Source organism: Poecilia latipinna, unplaced genomic scaffold (genome assembly GCF_001443285.1).
Source record: "Poecilia latipinna isolate Pla-1442-1.1 unplaced genomic scaffold, P_latipinna-1.0 Scaffold593, whole genome shotgun sequence".
Classification (NCBI taxonomy): Eukaryota; Metazoa; Chordata; class Actinopteri; order Cyprinodontiformes; family Poeciliidae; genus Poecilia; species Poecilia latipinna.
The window spans coordinates 61,263-84,855 of record NW_015113209.1 but is presented as its reverse complement, the minus strand read 5'-3'; the positions used below and the strand labels follow the sequence as shown (position 1 = coordinate 84,855).

The following is a 23,593-nucleotide window of genomic DNA, read 5'->3' as shown; positions in this document are numbered from 1 at the left end:
ACTCTCCCCAACGTGTCTGCTGTAACAGTATCCACCCACTGGCACAATGATCTCCTGGGCAGGAAAAATGCTCCTGGCGGATGTAGTGGGCTCGTTCATTCATTCTTAGCCAGTTTTTTTCCCCCTTTCTACTGGGAAAGTAAATCCACTTGTGTTTTGTTTTTCTTTTTTTTTTTTTTTTTTTTTCCTCCCCTTCGGCATTTTTTTTTTTTTTTTTTTGATTATACTGTGACGGGTTTATGAGATGATCCTCACAAGACACTTGCTTGTCATGCAATTGCCTGTATTTGTCAATGAGGAGTTTAAGAATGTGAAATGGAAATGGTTCCAGAAGTAGGCTTTAAAACCTTGTTTTCAGGGTCTGTTGTATCTATGCTTGTTGATATGACTGTAAAGTCTGATGGTGACTGTCCAATAGTGACAGTAGATGCTGTAAAATCCGATAGTGACATGAGACACTGTAAATTCTGACACTGATGGTAGATTCTCTTAAGTCTGATACTTTACAGTATACTTTACAGAGTCTATACAGAGTGTACTGTAAAGATTAAAAGTGTTGGTAGATACTGTAAAGTCTGATGGTGACAGCAGATGCTGTGAAGTCTGATAGTGACTGTAAACACCAACCACCCCAAGTTTTTACTTTACATTCTAACATCATACTAACATATTTTCTTCATGTGTCTTCTAGCCTCCCAGCCCGATGGACCAGGTAGGGAAGATGCGAGGCCAGCCGTACGGAGGGCCTAACCCCTACTCCCAGCATCAGCAGGGCCCTTCTTCTGGTCCAGGACCCCAACAGGGAGGCTCCTACCCAGCCCAGAGCTACGGACCTCCGGGTCCCCAGAGGTACCCAATGGGGATGCAGAGCCGCACACCGGGCACCATGGGAGGAATGCAATATGGGCAGCAGGTCAGTATTACACCAAAACCATCCTTTTGAAACGGCGCAAATATCTGTTATATTTCTATGTACGATACAGGCACATTTTAAATGTCTTCTCAAAGTGTTTTACAAGACAATCTGCTCCAAATATATATTCAATTATGTAGAACCCAATTTGGTCTAAATTCAATATAAATTAATTTGATTTGTTCCGGTGCAGCCCAAACTAACGTTTGGGTTTGTAGCAAGAATTCCTATGAACTGTGTGGGCTGCTTGTTTGGAACTTAATGAGGAAGATTAAATGATGCTCATAATGTAGCCGGACCGCTTTTGGAACCAGTGATTAGGCAAGGTGATGTTAAAAAAGTCACTGTAAACTTTTATCTTCAAAAAAAGAAAGTATTAGAGGTCATTTAATGGTCGTAGTTTGCAGAGCTTGAGGTTAGACTGTCAGAATACTGTTTGAGAGTTTAATCCTGTCCTGCTGACAGTGGTTGCTATTTCATGAAAACCACTTGCATAAAAATTGATTTGTAGATTTGCAAATTTTTTGTGGAACATAACTCCAAATAACTAGAAGTTATTTGTTGGAGGATCCATGGATAATTTCATAGAGTATATCTAATAAATTCTAAAGAAAATTCAGCTCAGAAAGCTGGAATACTAAGGAGCAATGTTACTTGAGAACGTTTTTTTAAAGCAGCCAATCCAGGAACCCCATTTATTTTCTTTGGCTCTGATTGGGTGAAGCCTCAAAAGTGGAGCTAAGAAAAACTGTAGATATTAGCTTATGTGTTAATAGCTAATGCAGTCTCCACTGTGAACATTAAAGCATATTAGAGTGTATTTGGAGTTTGAACAATTAAAATAAGTAGCTACAAGTGTTTTTAAGAGTGATGCTATCTTTTCGTGTGGGACTCTTGTCCATAAGCCCCACAAATCCTGGGAGTCAACTCTGCACACATTTGTTTGGGGGGGATACCAAATATAATAATATAACTTGTAATATACTAAAGTCAATGCAAACATACACAACATGTCCACCTTCTAAAACATTTTTATGCCTCAATAAACAACAATACTCACCAAAGATATTACCAGCATAAATGTCTTGATTGTATTGAGCTTCAATAACTAGGCAGTGTTTATTGCAATGCCTGCAAATTTTTATTTATTTATTTTTTTTCCCCGATATTGATATCGGGATGATAATAAATTTGAGATATATTTTACTGCTCTAGCATTTGTTTTATAACCTATATATGATGTGTGTAAAGACCAACCCAAAAGTGACCAGAAAACACCTGAAAATTCAGGAAGCAATCATGTTTTTTTTTTTTTTTACAGTCAACTCTATTTTCCACGCATGAAACAAAAAAAAAAAAAAAAAAAAAAAAACTGGAGAATATTCCCGCTGTGCTGCCAGGCACAGTGGGGCAGCACCTTCATCCAATTGAACACTGTAAACATCCAGTTTGCACTTGCTACTGCCACATAGCCAGGAAACAGACCCTTGTTGAACTCTTCCCAGCCAGACAGCCGTCTGAACAGAGAAACGCACGCAGGGAATCCCGCCGAGCGAAGGCTTTTCTTCTACGTCCGCCGCCGGTGGTCTCGTGCCCATTGTGTGCCGTGATTATCTCATACTGGCCTGGCTGGTGTCTGACCATGAACTCGATAAGTGCCCTGTGGAGAAGAAAACAGCCTCCCCGCCTCTGTCGGTGTGATACAATACAGCCACTTGATGTTGATTTAACACGCCACAAATTCTTTATTACCATCTTCTATTTTCTTTGAATCCTTGAGTAGTTTAGTTCCACCATCCCTCATCCGTCTCACAAAGCAGACAAGCCTCTTTTTCTCTTTCTCTCGGTTTTTTTTATATGCAAGTGTTTCCTCACAAGGTCAGAGTTTTCTCCTTGCGTGCTTTTTGAGCGTAGTGAAATGAAAATGCAGAATATAAAAAGGTTCATTTTATAGTTGGAAGAGATGAAGTCCACATGCGGTTTTTATTTTCCTGGCACTAATTTAAAACGCCACACTTGAAATACTTTGACAATTCTCACCTCTGTGAGTTGCTTACTCTACACTCTGCCATATAAACAGCTTCTGACTATCAAAGTCTGAAAAAGCATTTTTATAATGAAACAATGCTATAATGTGGAGCACCTTACTCTGTACAACTAGATTGCTTTGCTGCAATCTGTCATCTGGCTACAAACTCATGCTTTTCATGTACGGTGGCCCAGAAGGGTAAACAAAATGCAAAATGCCACAACAATGGAAAAAGTCACAGTGTCAGTTAAATCAGCTAAAACAGAACTAATGCTAAAACTGAATTTAAGCTAAAACTTAATTTTTTTCTAAATCAGAATTTATGCTAAAACCAAAGGTATGCTCAAACAATTTTTGCTAACAAAGAAATTTATGCTGAATCTGTAGTTATGCTTAAACAGAATTTCATGCGTCTTTTCCCCACATTGGAAGTTATGCTAAAGCTGAAGTTTTAGCATAACTGTGCTTTATACCTCAAGCATAGTTTATCATAACTGTTCTTGAGGTATACATTCCTTTTTAGGAAACATTTTGATTTAGCATAAATTTTGGTTTTGCATGACTTCTGTTCTATTACTAGTCTCATTTTAGCAGAAAATCTGTTTTAATACATTGGTTTTATCGCACATCTGGATATAGTATAGAACAGCCTTCAAAATCTCCCAAGTTTTAACATTTAGAGATGCCCTGATTTCAAAAGCTTTGACCTCCTGAGTTGAATTTGAGCTAGTTAACTACAAGATACATGAAAGATAACCTTAACAATGAGAATTGCATTGCAAAAACATAAAATCTTACCAAGTAATTTTGGTCTAGTTTGTAGTGCAAATATCTTAGTACACTTGAAATAACGCAAAATTACTTAAAAGTGACTTTTCAGCAAAACATAGTAGCTTGTTTTAAGTCAATAATCCCATAATATTGATGAACAGATTCTAGTTTCACTGTCACATTATTTCACTTCTAATATTTTGGTACAGGCGAAATAATCCACCACCATAATTTAAAATGAGCTTGATCATTTCCATTGCGATGATTGCTATTTTTTGAAGGTCAATTTTGTTTGCAGAAATATCATAACCCATTTTATTTATGGTTTTAGTTGTAAGTGGAGCTTTGATTTATTTTTTGTTAGTTTTATTTATTTACTTGTTTGTTTGTTTATTTATTTATTTATTTTTGTTGTGTTTATAGATATTATTAAAACATATTCCAGTTTCATTGTTAAGTGTTTTTTACAAAATTAAAAGTCATTGGTCTATAAGAGAGCAAAGTTGCACTATTATGTCAATATCAGTTGAAAATGGTCTCAAAACAACAATATTAACGTTTATTCAATAGTTATTGGCACAATTTATAGTCATAAAACATTTGTCATTGTGACAGGCCTAACAACAATAAAGCTGAATTCTTATCATACTGAGAAATCACGGTAGATGCTATCCGATACGATTAATGCTGTCCGATACGATAAACGCCAACCCGTAACCTAGATTATGAGTACACTCCTAAACGCCTTATTTTAAATCTTGTATTGAAATGGTTTGAATAGTTAGAAGTTTGTATTTAAACACTTATTGAGCCTAACCGGACCCGAACTGTTTCCTGTCTAGATGTCTGCGTATGGACAGCAAGGTCCAGGAGGTTACGGCCAGCAGAACCAGGGCTACTACAGCCAGCATGGCCCACCCCCCCACCCCGGCCAGCAGCAGCCTCCATACTCTGGCCAGACCCAGGGCAGCTCTGCTGCTCCCTACTCTCAGCAGGGTCACCCTTCGCAACCACCGGGCCAACACACCCAGTCTGGGCCCCCATACCAACAATCCCAGGGGCCCCATGGACCTGCTGCAGGACAGCCTTCCTACAGCCAGCCCCCACAGTCCCATTCAGGACAGCCGCCGTATGTCTCTCCTCAGCAGCAGCAGCAGACTCAACAGCAGCAGCAGCAGCAGCAGCAGCAGCAACAGGGTCCCGGTCCCCAGAGTCAGCAGGGGCCTCAGGGCCAACCCAGTTACCAACAAGCCACCGGACCAGGGCAGGCACCCCAGCAGCAGACCCCGCCACAGCAGCAAGGACCACCGCAGCAACCAGGAGGTCCTCCACCCCAAGCCCAGCAGCCCCCAGGTCACGGCCAGCAGAGCCAGCAGTCACCTTACTCCCAGACACCCCCGCTGCAGCAACCTCCACAGCAACAGCAGCAACAACCACAGCAGCAACAGCAACAGTCTCCATATCAGAGGTTCCCGCCTCCTCCACAGGTACGACCTTCACCTTCAGGACATGAGAGTAGAGCTTTGCTCTTTAGAATGTTTATAGGGGCAGCATTATGTAAAATCAACTTTTTTGTGTTTTACATCATGTTATGATGTTATTCCCTCATCAAATACAAACCTGGAGTTTTGCTTTGATTCTTTTATGCATTTTTTAGAAATCTTTTAATCTCCTATTGAGGTTAAAAGCTGTACAAAACGGCTGGTTGGACCTAGCCCCGCCTTCAAGGATGAAGCTCCTTCTCTGAGCTGCAGTTTCCAAGCTTCCACCTCACAGAGCAGCCCTCCCTCACAACTCCCCCACTCTGCTCCTTCAGACTAGTGGCAGTAATTAGCAAACACCTGGTACAACTGCACATCTGCTGAGCTCATTATAGGAGCTACTTCTCAGTGCAATGCTGGTAAAGTGTAAAGAGCAGGAGTTTCTTAAAGTGACAGAGACCCAATTTCAAGGAGTTAAACTATAAATATATTTTATATGGATAAATTCTTGTTTAAAGTTAACACAGTTACCTCATTGTTCTATAAGATGACAGACAGTATGTGCCTGGAAAACATACAATACCGTCCTTTTAAAAACTGCTAGTTATCACTGACGGCTCATCTGCTTCCTGTTTCTCTAACCAGGAGCTTTCCCAGGATTCCTTCAGCTCCCAGTCCAGTGCTCCTCCTTCTAACCAGCCTAACAAGAGCGGTCAGGAAGACAGCATGCAGGGTCGGCCGTCCAGTCTACCGGTGAGTCCTCCACTCTCTAGCTGTTATGGGTTTTGAAGTGCTGGACCAGCACTAGCATATTCTTTGATTGTTTGACTTGTTAATTGTGTGCAAACTACATTTACTGGAATAAGGTTGCTTATTTACACTTTGCTTTGAACGATGTGTTTCTGCACCTTTACCAAAACTCAAATCTGTTTCAATAAAATTCGCTCTACCTAGAACTGTTTTGCAAGCTGTGATTTTTTTTAGGAATTTAGTTGCAAATTGCTGCTTCACATCTCGCTTGGGGTTCCAGCTGACACAGATAGTAGACGAACAGCGGGTTGAGTTTCATCAGAGTTTAGTTATGACAGTGATTTAAAAATGCCTTGATTGGAATAATAACCTGAAATAAGCTGTGACCCGAGCGCTAGTGATGAATCAGTGGGGTTGTTTTTGGGGGGTTTTTCCGATTGTTTACCCACCTAGACGTTTTCTTGAGCAGCACACTGCTTTAGTTTGACGATGGGTTGCTCATTTTGTTTGAAGTTTAGTTTTCTCTGTGTATCAGCCTGAATGAACAGCAGATATCAGTCATTCTAGGATGTCATAATATTTTTTTGTGATTGTGAAATGGCTGATTTTGTGGCACCTTTTATAAAAAACTGGCAGCCAAACTTGTGATTTCTTTTTTTTTTACACTATTACGCTTGTCATGAGAGGGAAACGTTGAAATTGCTCCACATAACTTTCCTTCAAAAACATATTTTAACATGGTGGATATTTAAAGTGCAAGCAGCATTTTCAAATACCTTTATGAAGCAGCAACCTTTGGTACGAGCAAAATCCTATTCCGGAAAATTGATGAAAATTGCAAGTTGGTGCAAATTATGAGTGAATTTACGTTAATAGTTGGAATTGCTATATCTCAACTTCCTGAAGGGAAAGAGATATGTAGTCAACACTGTTCCCTTTTTAGATTCAACTGAAAGTCATCCCAGTCTGTTGCATTTTAGTAGTTAATCTGTCTTCAATATGCATCAGTAAACCATGTTTGTTGACGTTAGTTGTTTAATGCGTTGACATTAGAAATGCACCGATCCGATACTTATATCGGATTGGTATTGTAAAAAAAACGACAATGTTCCCAGTCCATGAGGGCAGATCTATTCAGTTTAATTCTATACTTTGTGCTCCGATCGACGTCATTCTTTATTTATTTATTTTACATTACATTTAGAATTCCTAATTGCACTTTCTTAACCATTTGAAAGAAGGTTTGTGGTGGTTTACTTTTGCATATTTGACCAAGGTATCCAATCTATTATTTTTTGTCAGTTTCAGTTTCTTTATTGTTTGTTTTTATTGGCTGTTATACTGAGCAAATTAAAGTTGTTGATTTTACATGTTCGGATGTGAAAAAAGTGGATCGGTTAATCCCTAGTTGACATAGTTGCTAATTTCCAGCCAGGAGTGAGGTGGTTTTGAAATCAAACATTTGAATGCTTGTTTTGACACACTTTGATTTGAACACTATTCCTCTCGGTGGGCGGAGGGTCTTCCTCCAAAGACGCTTTCTCTGAGTCTTTCTGGTCGGACCACCAGCCCCGGCTCGAGCCACCAGACATCTCTGGAGGGGGCCGCAGAGCCGGTGGATCTTTCTAGAATTAACTCTGCGGTACCAGATCTGGTTCGGATCAAAACAGAGAGAATAGAGAGCGCTCTAGGTGATTGACGTGAAGACAAGCTCGCAGGTTTTCGCTCGACTTCCAGGGACAAAATACTCATAGCGCGAACCCAAAGTAAAGAGAAAGTGTTTAGCGACGGCCCTCTGGCTGAGATAGAGGTGAGAGAAGCCCCTAGCCTTCCCTCCCTCACTGGAACACGCTGCAGTTTCCATGGCAGTGTTTATAGGTCAGACTGTGGCGCTAACCTCATTCTGGGCCTCGGGGAAAGAGAGTGAGAAATGAGATCATTAATGCGAGAGAATGAAAGTGAGCGAGGAAGGAAAGAAAGGGTTGTGGGGGGGTTGAGGGACTGCAGGCAAATAACTTTAAATAGTGTGAATGATTGGTCGGAGTCGGAGATGTTGGAGACGGAGGGAGGGAGGCAGAGCTGTCTACGCCATTAGGGGATGCCCTCAGGATGTGTTTCCCTTCTCTTTTATTTATTTCTCTTATTTATTTATACATCTCTCTGTGGGCCAAGCTCATTGGGCTAGTGCTATTTTTATTTAGCTTTCCTCTGTTCCCCCCACCCTCCTGACTTCTCAGGGATTCCCTATTAGTGCCGTGTGATTGGCTGAGAGAGGCATTAATCTTCCTAAGGAAGACGTAAACCAATCCTTTTTCCTCTCCTCCTCCCATCCATCCCTGTGGAGCGCACACATTTGGGTGCAGATTAGAGCAGAGTGCCTGGGAACAGACCCCCGACAGCCTTGGTTTAAAAAAAAAAAAAACAGCTGGGGTGATTCCTACAGGTGTTTTCAGTTCATGTTCACCTGGGATATCTGCTGCACCTGGCATTCAGCTGATTCAGGAACGGTGTCAAGAATGTGAAAACTGCAAATATTTCTGAAGGATAGATGGTTCATTGAACTGAAACATATATTTGAAAATGGTAAAGAAAATGTTTAAAAGTAAAACAAACGGTTTCATTCAGTTTATTCATTAGCAACCTTTGAGTTGAACACAGTGACATTACCAAAGAGCCTGAGTGTGTAGCGTAGCCAACGCCAGAAGTGAGAGAAAAGACTAATATGAGTGGTTTTAGATTGTTTAGGTGTTTTTTCCACGTTTTTTGCGTTATTTTCCATTTGCTGTGGAGCGAATCTCTGGATAACACCTATATCTCCAAGTTTCATTTTAACGGGATTGTTCTATGGCAGCAGCGCAGCTATGGCATGTACAAGAATCGTCTTTTTGCCCTCTTACGTTGTGCGAATGCATGAAATTTCCGGATGTAAATGGTGATATGCAGTGTGTCTTCAGCACTAGAAAAAATGAAGAGAGCACTTAAAATGATCAGTTTCTCTGATTTTATTTTTTATAGATATATGTTTGAGTTAGATGAACATTGTTATTTTATTCTATGAACTACTGACGACATGTCTCCGAAATTCCAAGCCAACATTTTGAATTAATTTGCAGAAAATGAGAAACGGTCAAAATAATGAAAAAGATGCAGTGTTTTCAGACCTCAAATAATGCAAAGAAAACAAGTTCATATTCATTTAGAAACAACAATACTAATGTTTTACCTCAGGAAGAGTTCAGAAATCAATATTTGGTGGAATAACCAGGAGGTTTTCAATGGAGTTCAGTGCAGTGGGCTCTTGTGTTTTTCCGGAGCTGTAAATGGTCCTAACCTTTAAAATCTTTCAGGTTCCTGTCATTTTAGAGGAACCAGCGTCTGTCTTGAGTGTACTCTGCCTTTTACATTGAATCCTTTGAGATGGTAACCATAAACCAGAGTAAACCACTTTTTAAAAAAAGTCTAAAAGTTATAGCTTTATAGTAGGTATTTTACTTTGTTTCTAAGCAGATGTTTTATCTAGTTGAATCAATATAATGCTCCTAAGATTCCACTGTTTGAATGAGAAACTGCTACTTTAGGTGTTTGTTGCTGAAACGCTACTTAGAATATAGTTAATATAGTTCATTTAGTCTCGGATCCTATTTCACATTTTTGCTTTATTCTTTCTTATTACCTGACTTCTACGTTCATTAGAAGCTTCCACGGAGACAGTTAAAGAAATGGAAACTTTGTGATCTATAGATTAGAACCACGTTAAAATATTAAGTCAAATTCTTTTTTTTTTTTTTCTTTTTTTTGTTCCTGTTTATGATCATAATATTGAAGGTCAAATATCCGCCAAGGCATGGACAAGTTTCAGATTGTTGCTTAAAGCAGCTAAATGGGGTAAGTAGCATTTAGCTTCTCCATAGCCTCGTCCAGGCTAGTCGGCTAGCAGAGAAAGCTAGCATCACATAGGCTGTTGAAGAGTTTGGTTTTTTTCTAGAAGTTGCAGGTTAGGAAAACAAACTGAGTCTGACAGAGGAGCTGTGGATAGAGGGGGAGGAAGTAAAAACAACAACAAAAAGAACAGGCAGCAGTCGTGGAACTAGCTGAGCAGGCTGAACTGGTTCCTGGTTTGTTTGCACCTTGGTACTGGGACACATTAACGGTGCAACTGTTGACCGTTTCCCACACAGAGCTGCTGTTGTGTGAACTAACATCTTTTTATGTTTTTATTTTTTATTTTTAAGTCACTACAATGCATTAAGCTAACATAGAGCAACACTTAACAAAGCCTGGACCCAAAGCAATGCGGCTAGATGGTAGAAGTCCTCATGGTTTCCAGATCTTCTTGTGACCTACAAACATTTACGCTGTTTCTAGGAAAGAAAGTGAATACAGTGCTGTGAGGAGGGGAAAAAAGGGCATTTTTGTCCTCTTGAATGAGTCACATTATTGACTTAGTCTGTAATGAATAACCCTAGTTGCTGATTAAAAGGGCTCTCCACCAGTTTTCCTCATGAAGGGTTTTGCTCTTCACAAGGAGTGCTGCACAGCTTGTGAAAACAGTTGGTTAATGTCTCCTGCAGGTCCGGTGGGAGCTTTCAGCGCAATCAGCCGTGTTTTCAACAAATATTCTCTGGAAGCTTTGTTATGAACGTAGAAATGGCTTTTCTTTCTTTTGCTGAATAATATTTCATAACTTTACAGAAACTGATAAGAAAACCTTGAACTTTTTGACACTTTTTGTAATGTCACAACCAAAAAACATACAGTGTAATCTGTTTGGAGTCCATGTGATGGACCAACACAAAGTAACACAACATCACGACCTTCAGTCAGGTGGCAAAAAAACAACAAAAAACTACATACACACGATTTACAAATAAAAATCTAAAATATGTGGCTTATGTCTTTGTTCTGTCCCCTGAACTCAGACGCTTCTAAATAAAACTCAGTACGGCCTGTTGTCAATAGAAGAGTGGAAGCAGGAGAATTGGGGGTTAAATGGAATCATGAGCCAAAGAAGAAAAACAACATTGATGTTTTTTCTTTTCTTTTTTTTTTTTTTCTTTTTTTTGAGAAATACAGTGAGGAGGGATCTGCTGTTTTGTCAGTGTGGATCATTTAGCTGTCAGGAATAGCAAGCCTTCTAAAACTAAACTCTGTATTCAGGTGAGAAATCACTTGGTGTTTTTTTTTTTTGTTATTCTCCTCTAAACAGGGCTGACTCGATTAATCACGATGAATCAATTATTGGAATAACCATTAGCTAATTTGATTAATTCTTAACTATGGTATACAGTCTTTAAAAAAAAGGCCAATTGCTGAAAGGACAACACTGTCAGAGCAGTAATTAAGCCAAAAGTGTATACATTTTGCAGGTTTATAAACCTTTGTAAATATGTGCTATCCAGAGCTCCTCAAGTGGCCTAGCTTTAGCTTCACCTGGTTCAAAATACTGTTTAAAAAAAGATCTCAAGCACCTTTTGAAATCCAAATTAATCTGTTAATCCAACAGATAATCAGCAGATCAATCCTACACTGTGTTGATGTTAAGTCAAGCAGAAAGAGCCGAGCTATTCACATGTTGTCAGAAGTATTTATTTAGCTGCAGAGGTATCCTTTGCACAAATGACCCGACACTAAAGGAACTAGGGCTGTGTAATATCAATTTTGCGATATATATCGATATTTTCTTTCCTAGAAAAAAATCGATATTCATCCGCAAGTATCGTAACATCCAACTGTCACCTTGCTCACTCACTGCTTGCTTCGCCAAGAGAGTGATTAGGTCATCAGGCTTAGAGTGATTCCTTTAGATGTTAAGTGCCAAGGTTAAAAAGGTATCAAACTATTCAGAGCAGGGTACTTGGTGCACTTTATTTACTTTATAAATCCATGCAAGCTACAGTTTGTACTGTTTCAATTAAAAGAAACATGTTTTCTGATTCATTTTGTCCAGCTGTCGACTTTAAGTCTGTGTCCATGTCCAACCAGAGCCAGGTATTGTGTAGTTGGTGCTTTTAATAAGTTTTCAGTTAAATTAATTCCATCCAACTCTGTAAGAGTCACAAAATGTCACCAAAATCGCTCTGTCCCTCTAAAATCTTTCAGAAAATCGCAAAAGTGTATTGAATTGTATTGTTTGCCGAATATCACAATATATATTGCATCGTGAGCAGAATATCGTGTATCGTATCGTAAGATTATTGTATCAATACAGCCCTAAAAGGAACACTATTGTTGTATTTTAGGATATAAAATGTTTACTTTCTAATTTGGAAAGGAATAGAATTATTTGTTAATTTAAACATTTTATTTTATTTCTAATTAAATAAATAAAAAATCTGCAGAATGTGCCAGTTTTTTACCTGATTAATTGCCAGAATAATCGATTAATCATCAGAACAATCTATTAATCGTTAGAATAATTGATAGATTAATCAATAATTAAAATAATTTGCAGTCTTACCTCACAGAAATCTTTTATCAGTTAGCCAAATGGCAGTGTTATAGCACAGCTGCAAGCATAAAAAGATAAAGCAAGACTTTACCTATGCCCCCAAGTCCCCGAGCAGCTGAAAGGGAGGCTGAATAAAGAGAAGGACCAAAGAGCAGAGAAGGGGGGGAAGACGTTTAAACCATCTGTCATAACGGGCAATGCTGCCCGATTTTCTGACCAAACGTCCAGACAGAGGTTTTAAGAGGAGTGGTGAAAACAGATGAGGTTGATTAGCGGTGCTGGCTGAAAACCCTTTGTATCATCCTGGACATGTTACTGTGGAATATTGTTTCTACTGCCTGAAAACTGAGCTGTCAGCATGCCGCAGGTCTTCAGTCAGAGGCTTCTTCTGATTCATTGCAAGACTTACTGCTACCAGAGACAGCGTCACCATCTGCAATGACTTTTAAACTTATTTGGATGAAAAATTTTCATATATTTTTTATTTTATAAATATTTATATATATAATAGAAGTATTTTTGAATTTGACTAGAATTCTGGGTAACTGTTCAACTCAAACTCCGGAGCAGCTGCTACTTTGATATTATTTCAGATGAGTTTCATTAAGATCCATTGAAGTCTGCGTCTGTGTAAATGTTTAAGGGGTGTGAGTTGTTTTGGAAGGCAGACCCGGAGCAGATGGAAAGCAGAGCAGCCTTTTGTCGTCACCGCCGGGCTTTTCTGCTCTCTGGATGTGACACTTCCGCTTGTTGTCAGCCTATAGGAAGGGAACTAACTACCAGACCACCATTAACTTCTTTTCACTCCTTCCCTCTCTGCTCCACCACTAACCCCCTTACAAAATTTCCTTCTTGTCGTCTCTCTGGTCTTTTGTGCACCCTGAGGGGCTAATCCCAGGCAGCACCGCCCTCCTCTTGTAGCGCTCCGCTCTTCTGACATGCCTGAAAGTGTTTCAGATTTGAGAGGAAGGTCACATGTTGGTCACACTCTCAGGCCAAAGTTGTTTTTTCGGTCTTCCCGTGTCCTGCCCCTCGTTTCTCGGGATTACTCTGGCCTTAACAACTAAGACCTGAGCTTCATCGTGACAGGTTTTTAACTTTTAAGTTAAGTGTTTTTGTGTAGGTTTTACACTTCTGTCTGACTAATGATGAACCAACACCTGAGATAGTTGACTTCCTACATTTGTAGTTGTGTGCTGCAGCTGTCATTCATCCAGTTTTCTCCCTTCACCAACTCTGAAGCCGACATTTTTACATGATTTCATCAGAATCGAACACAGTTACAGTAGTAAGGCCGTCTGATGATGCCTGTGAGTGTAGTTAGAGCTCTGACACTCAACTTTTTCACAAAGAAAGCTGTTTTATTTTTAGTACTTCTAGCAGTTAGCCATTTGGGTAACATGTGATCACCAAACAATCAGTAATAAAAACATAGTATTTAGATTTCAGTGCGTTGTATCTGATCTCTGGTCTCTGTTTGGGATGCAACAATCCACTTTTTTCACTTTCGATACCGATACGGATATGAGGTTTAGTATCAGCCGGTCCGATACAGAAAGTCATCTGAGTTCACTTAAAACATTTCCTTTAAAAAAAAAATAAAAATAAAAAAATAAACAAACACAGACATAAATAACTGAATTACAAATTTATTTGCTATCTCTGCACCAATACATCAAATCCACCAGTAGCTTCACAAGCTTGGTCAAATATGTAAAAACAACACAACTTTAATTTGTTCAGTCAGTGCAATTAGGAATAGAACAGTCAATGTAAAATAAATAATAATAAAATATTTAATGGAAACACCACAATTGTGAAATAGTGTTTTTTTGTTTGTTTTTTTCCCCCAGCATTAGTAGAATATAGAAAGATTTGCACTAATTTGTAATGGAAACACAGCTACTGTCTTCCTCTACTCTTTAGAGTCCAGCCAATCAACACCAAGGAAAATAAGTGCTATTCCTGGATTGGTGGCTTTACAAAGGCTAACTAATATTATGTCAAGTAGCATTGCACTTAAGTATTTCAGCCTCCCAAGCTGAATTTTTTTCCTAAGTATTTTAGATGCGCGTCGTCACAAAAAAAAAATCCATAAATAAGTGAATTTTCTGCAAATACAAGCCTGAATGAAAAGCCAACATTCTTTAGTAGAAAATATAGTTTCCTTTAAAAAGCTTTTTGAGGCTGTTGTTTCCTCTTAAACAACTTCCGCAGCAAAAAGTGTTGTGATCAACTCGGACTGTTGAGGTTTAGCAATGAAAAAGTTGGGATTATTGAGTTTATGATAATCTGATAAAGCTGAGCTCAGAGTAATCAAGGTTAAAAAGTTCCCTGAAGGAGCCGATGCCAAGTGTTTTTCTCCAGGTACATTTGCATCTCAAACATTTCTAAGGTTACTGTGAGCAGTGTGCACCAACGCATGGTGCATTCACTTTCCAAAGAATAAAAAATGATTATTGGATTTCCTAACCAGACAATTTGTTGTTGCATCTCAAATTTTCATGACGTATTGAGTTTGTCCTTTTCATTTTCAAACTTCTAGAGGCTAATAATAGTTTCCATCCAGCCTGGTCTTGTTGTTAGCGGCTGCTTAACGGTGCATACAGGAGCATAGGAAATGAGACTTTGATTGTGGATGTGAATAAAGACTAACTCAGTTGCTGGTCTAGAAAGCAAAAGTGTTTGATGTTTGCTGGCGGTTAATAACTTATATACATCTCCTGTAAGCATAAATATGATCCAGACTTTCCTACAGTATTTGTATAATTGAGTTTCTTGTGAACATTAGGGGGGGGGGGATAAAAAGCAGGTTCAGCTTTTGCTTCATTTTTATTTTGATACGTTAAAGACAAAATGCATGTTGGGTTAATGCAGAGTTGTTCCCTTTAATTTTCTGACTGGATCATTTACCATTTGCCCCCCCCAGAGAAATGCTGTTGTTCTGTGCAGTTGCAATAGACCACCTACTTCCCAGCAGCAGCTCCCCCTGCCTTAATGACCTTTAATTTTATGTACCAAGCCTCCTGATGTGAAACTAAATGATCTTCTATTTTTCCTGTTACACTTTTAAACCCCCCATCCCCAGCCCCCTTCTCCATCCTGCGCTCCCCGCTCAGCCCAGCCCAGTTCGGCTCTCCTGCGGCAGCTAAGCTTGTTTTTGCGACATAGCTCTGGAGCAATCAGCCCGACAAGGCCCGGCCCACTTTGATTTTTTTTTCTTTTTTTTTTTTCTTCCTCGTGTCCCTTTTCCTTCCAGTCCCTGCCCCCTCTGTAGCTTTCCCTACATTACCATTATCTTATTTTTCCTGCATTTCTCTTTCTCTCCACGTTTAACACACCTATATCCCTTCTCTCCCTCATTCTTCTTTCAGTCTAAATTCTCATTTTCTCTTTTCCTCGCCCGTGCCCTCTGCCGCCTGCCTCCTCCCCTCCCTCCTCTCTCTCTTTCCCTCTCCTCTCTCAGTAAATCAGCTTTCATAACGCCGTGCAGCACAGCCCTGCTTTGCGAAGCCTCTGACGCTGACAGAATTCAGAGTCCGGGGCCAGCTTCCTGTTGCTATTCTGGGGCCCTGGCTTCCTGTGTGGACGTGTCTCATTCAGGTTCCAGGGCGCCTCTTGCTCCCTCCCCTTCTCTCTCTTTCTGTTTCTCCCCCCTCCACCTCCTTGCCCTCTCTCTTCTTTCCTCTGTATGATTTTTAATTAACGTGCTTGAGGAAATTCAATCTGCTGACGGGAGTGCGGCGTTTCGGACTGTTTCTCGGCTGCAGAAAACCGCGCTTCGCTCTCTGCAAGATACTCCACACACCCAGAACACACTCTTTTCGTTTAGCTCTCTCTGTTCACTCTCTCGCTCTCTCTCACACACACAAACACGCACACACACACACACACACACACACACACTCACATGCCCCTCCCCTCTGCCTCCATTTCTGCTGGGCTGAGCTAGTTTTGCAGCACAAAGACTGTGGCTGACTGCAGCACTGTCTGTCCTCTGCTTTCTCCTGTGTGAGCTGGAAAAAAAAAGCTGCTGAGGCTGGATGAATGAAAGCAGCTTCATGATGAAATCAACTCCTGCTACCCCTATCCCTAATATCTTAACCTTAATATCTTACCCATTCCTATCCCTAATATCCTGCGTCTAGTATCTTACACCTAATGTCCTATCTCTTGTATCCTACCCCAAATATTCCACGTCTAGTATCTCTGGTCTAGTATCCCACCCCTAATCTCCTAACCCTACTCTAACCCTTGCTCATGTTGTATACATAGAAAAATCTTCCCTCTTCCTAGTTAGTTCACTAACAGTCATGTGCTTTGGTATAGCTCCCACTTTCACATCGGGTTGTTTGTTTTAGAGTAAGAGGGGAGGGGCCCTGTCGGTCCAGGAGAGCAGTCAATCTGGCTCTAGGGGTCTGGAGCCTCCCCACAGACCACCTTCCTCCTCCTCCTCTGCTTGGACCTCCGTATCCCAGCAGCCTTCACCTCAGGCTGGGCAGCTGCCTGCCTCACTTGGGGCATCTGTGCGCTGCCCTGGGACTCCTTGCTACTATTGTCATCTCCACAAAAGGCCCCCACCACAACACACACACACACACACACACACACACACACACACACACACACATACACCATCTCCTCATTATTCACAGCCATTGCCCCCCTCCACCCTTCTCTTCTTCAGCATCTCTGCTGAAGTGTTTCCCCACTTTTTTTCTCCCCCACACAGAGAAGCTCAATTAAGCAAATGAGAAGCCTTAAAAAAAAAACTCCCTCCTCATTGATTAAGAGTCATACTTCATATCCTTCAGTTTTTCTCTCTCAGGTAGGAATCTAAGCACAGTACAGACACTGAATTCAGTTTCTGCTTTTATACATTCCTGGTTCCTGGTGGGTGTCGTCCTCCTCCGAAGCACTAACCCACCGGCCGTCATGTTTGACATCATTTCAGTCGTGGTTGGAGACCCCTGATGGGCCCATGAGTCCCTCTACATCCTGTGTGAACGCCTGTAATGGCTGCTGCTGCTGTTCCAGGCAGGGGGACTGCCTTGCCTCGGCTCCTTCCTCAGTTTCTTTCCCTCATAGTAGTAGGGTGGGAGTGCCCCCTTATGGTTGTGCTCAATCCTGCAAACCTTGAGCTACGGTGTTGATGGTGGGGGGGTGTTGGGTTGGGTTAGAGCTGGCTCCCTCCTCCACCGATCCCTCGGTGGACTTGCGAGGCCTCTGTGTGTCAGCAGGTCAGCTGGCCGAGGCGCATACAGGTCCACTTTCCCCATCCGGACTCTGGATTTTGTCCCTACTGACGTTTGACACCAGAGTCACAGAGTTGCTTCAGGACCAAACGGGCTCCACTCTGATCGCGCTCTGATGACAATGTGTCACATCAGCACTTTCTCCTGCTGGAGCGTGGAGTCTCCTTTGACGTTGTGCTTACCAGAGAAGAAGAGGCGACTCTTCCAGTGACCCGTCTCTGATTTCAAAAGCTGACCCTGAGCAGGAAAAGCCAGTCAGGAAATAAACAGAAACGTGAGGGATGCTGGATGTTTTGGTGTCTCATGTTTGTCCACTGATAGTCTCAGGCCTCCTGAGCATAAGAGGACCAGCGGCTGTGTGTGTAATTAAAGTGCAGGCAGTGATGATGATGACGATGACAGTGGTGGTGGAAGAGGAGGAGGAGGAGCAGCGCCGCTTTGGTGCTTCTGCGTTTCCTGTAACAATGACAGGCTTCTTCTTTTGTAGTCGCTGACTGCACCATGACCCTGCCAGGCACGCAGGGAGGCCTCACAGAGATAGACAGACAGGGGGGTGAGGGGGGGGGCTCTAATGTGTCAACCACATGGATCAGAGTAACCATGGTAGCACTTGAGATGCAGCCAGGTTTTTTTCCCCTCCCCTAATAAGGCATGTGTCTGCAATGAAGGGAGTGAGCTCAGGCTTTAATGTACACAGAGCCTCACTGAAGGATTCCCGTCTACAACTTTCTAATTTTTTTTTGACAACCTACAAACCTTAATGTGTTTGTTGTTGAGATTTTATTTGATTTTTGTTTCTTGCACAATTTGAAAGTGGGGTCTTGTGTTAAGACCCCTGCATCTGTACTTGGTAGAAATCTTCACTTCAGTGTGTCTCTAACTGTTCCCCTCCTTGCCTGTGGGGGCGCTGCACCAAAAACCACTAAAGAAAATGACACAAAAAGCTTTGACAAAGATGCTGAGTCCAACTTCCTACTTCACAAAATGTAAAGAAAAATGGAGTGGTGTTAGATTTTAGAGGTTGGTAAAAGACCATGAGCCATTTCTTCCACTAACGCTGGCTGTTTTGGTTGTATCTACCCAGAATACAACCAAAACTGTAGTCCTCTTCCTGAATTTGGAGTGCTTTCTGGTGCACTTGGCGTTCATTTGAACCACACCAGAGTTCATTTCAACAGTAGTTCATTTCATTTCAGTTTTGTTTGGTGAGGTGCATTCACACCTCACCAAACAAAACTAAAGTTCAATTAGACTGAGCTGGTGTGAATGAAACGTAAAAGTGTGCTACACAAAAAAAACAAACAAAAAAACAAAACAAATGCTAAAACAGTGTGTACAATTTCTTTTTTGTAACTATAACTTGACCTGTGAAACATAAAATCCAAATAAGATGTTTTGCAGTTTGTGGTTGCAAAACGACAAATGTGAAAATGTTGAAGTTGACAAGGTTTAGCTTTTTGTCGAGTTTTGGTTGAAACCCTGACGTCTGAACACGGACACCACCAGCAGCACCCGCTCTGGCCACAGTCAGATGTTCAAGATACGTTCCATTACTGCCTCTTTGCTCCTACTTTCTGCTTCTCACACTTTGGACTGGAGAAAAAAGGGACGGAGTGGAGGGTAGGCAGGGCAGACTAATGGCTCTGTTCAGGCTTGATTGATTCAGTGAAGTAATCTGCAAATGGAATACATTAGGACGGCGGAGAGCTGAGGAGATGACTCAGAGACGGCACAGGCTCGCTGAGAAGGAGCAGCGGAGAATGTTGGAATAGTGGGAAACACTAAACACCATCTGCTGTTTTCCAAAATTTCACCAACGAATCGCCTTCCCAGGACGTTTCACCGACACCTCTTAGTTTTTATTACGTCTTCAGCACGCAGGCATGGTCTTTTGGAGCAAGGTTCATCTCTTAACATCTCTCAGATATTAAGAGATGATGGATCCTGTTTAGCAGTTCTCAGCCCTGTAGTTCCATGTTAGGCAGTGCTGGGAAAGGCACAAAATGGCTGCCATAGAGTGAGCCTCCTGCAGAATAGACCTGCAGCTCTCTCCTTCTCTCCACAACTCAGCTTCCACATTTTCCCTGAATGTTAAAAAAAGAATAAAAATCCACGTTTTCAGACTAAACTCCCATCATCAGTTGCTGTAATAACCATAGATGATGCTGCTGTGACCGTCCTCAGAGCTCATTATTACCACACACACACACATTTATATATATGTATATGCATCAGTCCTACTTAGCCAGCCCTCAGCTCATGCCTGCTCCACGTTTTCCTCATCATTTGCCTTTTAATAATGACTGTTGAATAGCAAACCCTCAGCAACAGCATCAACTGCCAGCCCCCCACCTCTCCACCTCCCTCTCTCTCTCTCTCCCCCGTCGCTCGCTCGCTGTCCGGCTTGTGCAGTCAGCAGAACAGGCTGGTGCTGTGCAGTATTGAGTTAGGAAAAATCAATGACTGCAGAGTGGGAGTAGGTAGGAGCTTGTGTGTGTGTGTGCGCGTGTGTGTGTGTGTGTGTGTGTGTGTGTAGTATACAATGCTTCTGCCAAGCTAGGCTGAGGAATCAGAGCTGTCAGATATTTGCAGAATGTCAAGAGAGCTCACTTTGTAAGCCATGCATACGATATGTGCTGCTGTAGGCTCATGGATAGGTTTGTTGGTAGCTGTTGTTTTCACATTGAAGAAGGAAACCTCCACCCTTTTTTTTTTTTTTGGATTAGATTTAGTTGTGTTGCTATTGAATTATGTATTATTATTCCTATAAAACCTTGATGTTTGCATTAAACAGGAGAGGCCAGGCTTCTCAGACAGTGTCCCTAATCTGATTCTGGTCCCTCATGAAAAGTTCTCACTAGCTGCTGCTTCTTCTTCTTCTTCTTCTTCTGAGTCAAATCTAAAAGGTGAAGTGAAGTGAAGACCTTTGGATAGAAAGTCTGCTTCTTGACTCTTTTAAATCCTTTATGAAGTTCTCCATATGTTGCTTTAGGCTATGTTCACACAGCAGGCGGCTGCGATCCATATCCGACTTTTTCATGACGGTCTGAGCGGACCAATTGCAATCTTCTCATGCCCCAAAAGACCTCATCTGTGTCACGTCCATATGGGTTCATGTTATTGTTTACGTCTGGAAATTTGACGCATGCGCACAACGCCAGAGGGCAAAAAGACAATTCTTTTTTACATACCACCCATAGCCATGCTGTCGCGGTATAACAGTTCCGTTAACTAAATGAAATTTAGAGATGTAGGTATTAATAATGTATTGACATGCACCACAGCGAAGGGAAAATTAACACAGGAAAACTGTTGAGGAATAACTCAAAAACACTATTTTTTTTTTTTAGCAGCTGACATCAACACCACTTTGTTTCAGCATTCAGCACCTAAACACTCCAACATTTCCCACAAAGAACATTCAATCCGTTACAGTTTTATGTTTTTAGGTTTGATGTTTATTTTGCGATTATTGATAAGTGATCACTGTGGATTAGCTGCCACTGCTTTTAGCTACTCTAACACTGTGGTGGTAGATTAGCTCATTTAAACTCCTGCTCTACTGACCATCTGTCAGAGTTGGTGTGTGTGTTGCCTTTTTTTATTTTTTTATTTTGTAACTGAACCGAAACACCGAATTCCGCATCACGTCTACATGTTAAGATTGTCAAAGTCAAACTAGCATAACTGAACTACTTCCCTCTCCCTCACAATTTTTTTTCTTAATTAAATCTTTTTTCCGACCTGGTTATCTGGTTGTCGTACTGTTGAACATATGTGGCGTCTAAAGTTCTGTCGTTTCTTATAACACTGGCCAAAGCGATAGTGAACAGACTTCCTGGATAACAGCCGTTAGCCAGGCTAGTTAAGAGCGCAGAACAACCGGCTAACCTGGCTCTGCCTCAGTTCCTGCCTTCCTATTCGAGGCTCTTTTTAAGGATAACAGGGAGGTTTGTTTATGCCTGCAAGTTTGTCACGTTTGTCTGCACTATATGGATTTGTGGCACATCTCTGAGCTGAACTCAGAATCTGTTCTTTAATGTTGCCACAAAACTCAGCAGCACATCGTTTTGGGACATTTCCAACAACTCAAACAAGCAAGCAACCAAAAAAAAACAAAGCTAAAGAGAAACAAGCCTTTTATTATCTAACTACATGATTTTCTACAATGACCATTTTCTACATCTGATTCAAAGTCTGATTAAAAACTTTATATTTGTCTGAAATTCATCAACATTTTCAATGTCTTAATTTTATTTTTCCTGATTTATGTTTGTGTTGTAGTGCAGATGGTTACATAACTGATGGTGGATGATCAACAGATTTTTTTCATACTCTCTTCCTGATTTCTCAGTGGATTTGTTTACCGTCCAACCGGCCAACTTACATAGTCTGTCATTTTATATTGAGAACCTGCCTGGTTCTGACTTGAGTAAAAGCAGCTCTGAGTACTGAGCTACTGAGTGCTCACTATTTGCTTTAAGTGAGTCCTCATCCACACTGTCAAACAATGCAGTACATCTAGAACAACGTCTGGATGAACTGTGGAAACACAATTCGGAAGATTTGAATAGTATTCGTTCAGTCACTGTCAAAGCACAAGAGAAACATTAATGTGAGGAATGTTGAGCATCTCTTGAAGTTAGACTTTACTATAAGTTTTATAGAAATACTTACTATAATTTACGTCGACTATGATGGAATGTTAGGGCCAGGCTAAGAATTATTTTTATTAATAATATTATTTTTGAGAATAAAGTCATAACATTAGGAGAATAATGTAGTCATTTTATAAAACTTCCAATTACAAAAATTAAAAAGAGTAATGTTGGGCATGTTGTGAAGTTATGCTTTGGTCTACGTTTTACAGCTTGGAAATAATTAATCTTTTAACACATCAGCATCAAATTATCATCAGTAGCTGGACTTTTATTCAATAGAGTGAAACAAGCGAGTCCATTTCGAGGAAAAAAGCCACGCTGCTTGAGCTGCTTACAGCAGATCCTGATAACTACCTTTTTTATCCTAATTATAAGAAATGTTTTTCAGGTAAAATTGTCTTTTTTTCTGCTAATATTATGAGTATGTTCTCATAATTGAACCAAAGCTTCTGCTAACCTGTCCTTTATCACGCCGTCAAACAGCTCGTTGAAATAAAACCTGCCTTTTGAACATGTTTCCTGTTGTTTCATTCTTAGAAAAGAAAGCGAGCCAAACAACAACAAAAAATAAAAAGCAATTAAAATCAGATCAGACATGAATTTATTTATTTATTTTTTAAATATTATTTCTAAGCCGTGTCGCCCCAGCCATAGTGTCCGTCCATAAGAAAGTGAGCTGAAGTGGTGGCGGGCGGGGAGGGGGAGGTGGAGGCCTCCGTCAGATGACCAGTCTTGTGATGTCTCCTTAGAGGTGGGTGGCTGCTGGATGGAAACAAACAGAGGGGTGGGTGGGAGTCAGCTGACCAGGCTGCTGCTGCAGCTGCAAAGTGGGCACAGATCTCCTGCTACACAGAAAACTCTTGTTTTTCTTTTCTTTGTATCCCCTCATGAAGATTTGTTGGAACCACCTTGGAGTGCGACTGTTCCTTTAATCCCCCCTCTGTGTTATTCTCCTGGGAACAGGAGCCACGTTCCCGGCTCAGACCAGGAAAGCATGAGCTTGTGCTTTCTTAGAAGGGAGGGAGGGTAGAGGAAACTGGGTGGTGGTGGGGAGGAGGAGGGTGTATTCTGAATCAGCGTTCTCCTCCTGTCACTCCCTCTGGGGTTCCTCCATCAGGTCACGTCCCAAAAATAGCAACGGGCGCCGTTTCAAGTGCAAAACCGCCGGCTTCAGGGCTGCAGCCAGCATGCGAGTGTGAGATTTCTATGGGAATACTTGGCCACTTTCCAAAGCATGCTTCTTTTTTTTTTTTTTTTTTTTTTCCTCCCTTCCTTCCTCCGTTGG

The 23,593-nt window shown here is 41.1% G+C and overlaps 1 protein-coding gene and 1 long non-coding RNA gene across 2 annotated transcripts in view; both read left to right on the top strand.

Moving 5' to 3' along the window:
* arid1ab (AT-rich interactive domain 1Ab) overlaps positions 1–23,593 on the top strand; it is a 77,565-nt gene that overhangs the window by 36,300 nt on the left and 17,672 nt on the right. Inside the window, exons 2-4 of the mRNA XM_015042510.1 lie at positions 692–913; positions 4,556–5,200; positions 5,840–5,947. Coding sequence (XP_014897996.1) covers positions 692–913; positions 4,556–5,200; positions 5,840–5,947 — 975 coding nt within the window. The remainder of the gene's footprint in view (positions 1–691; positions 914–4,555; positions 5,201–5,839; positions 5,948–23,593) is intronic.
* LOC106953615 (uncharacterized) lies at positions 8,143–11,676 on the top strand. Its single transcript, XR_001426232.1, has 3 exons — positions 8,143–8,154; positions 9,866–9,869; positions 11,578–11,676. It is a non-coding gene; the product is annotated as an uncharacterized LOC106953615 (long non-coding RNA).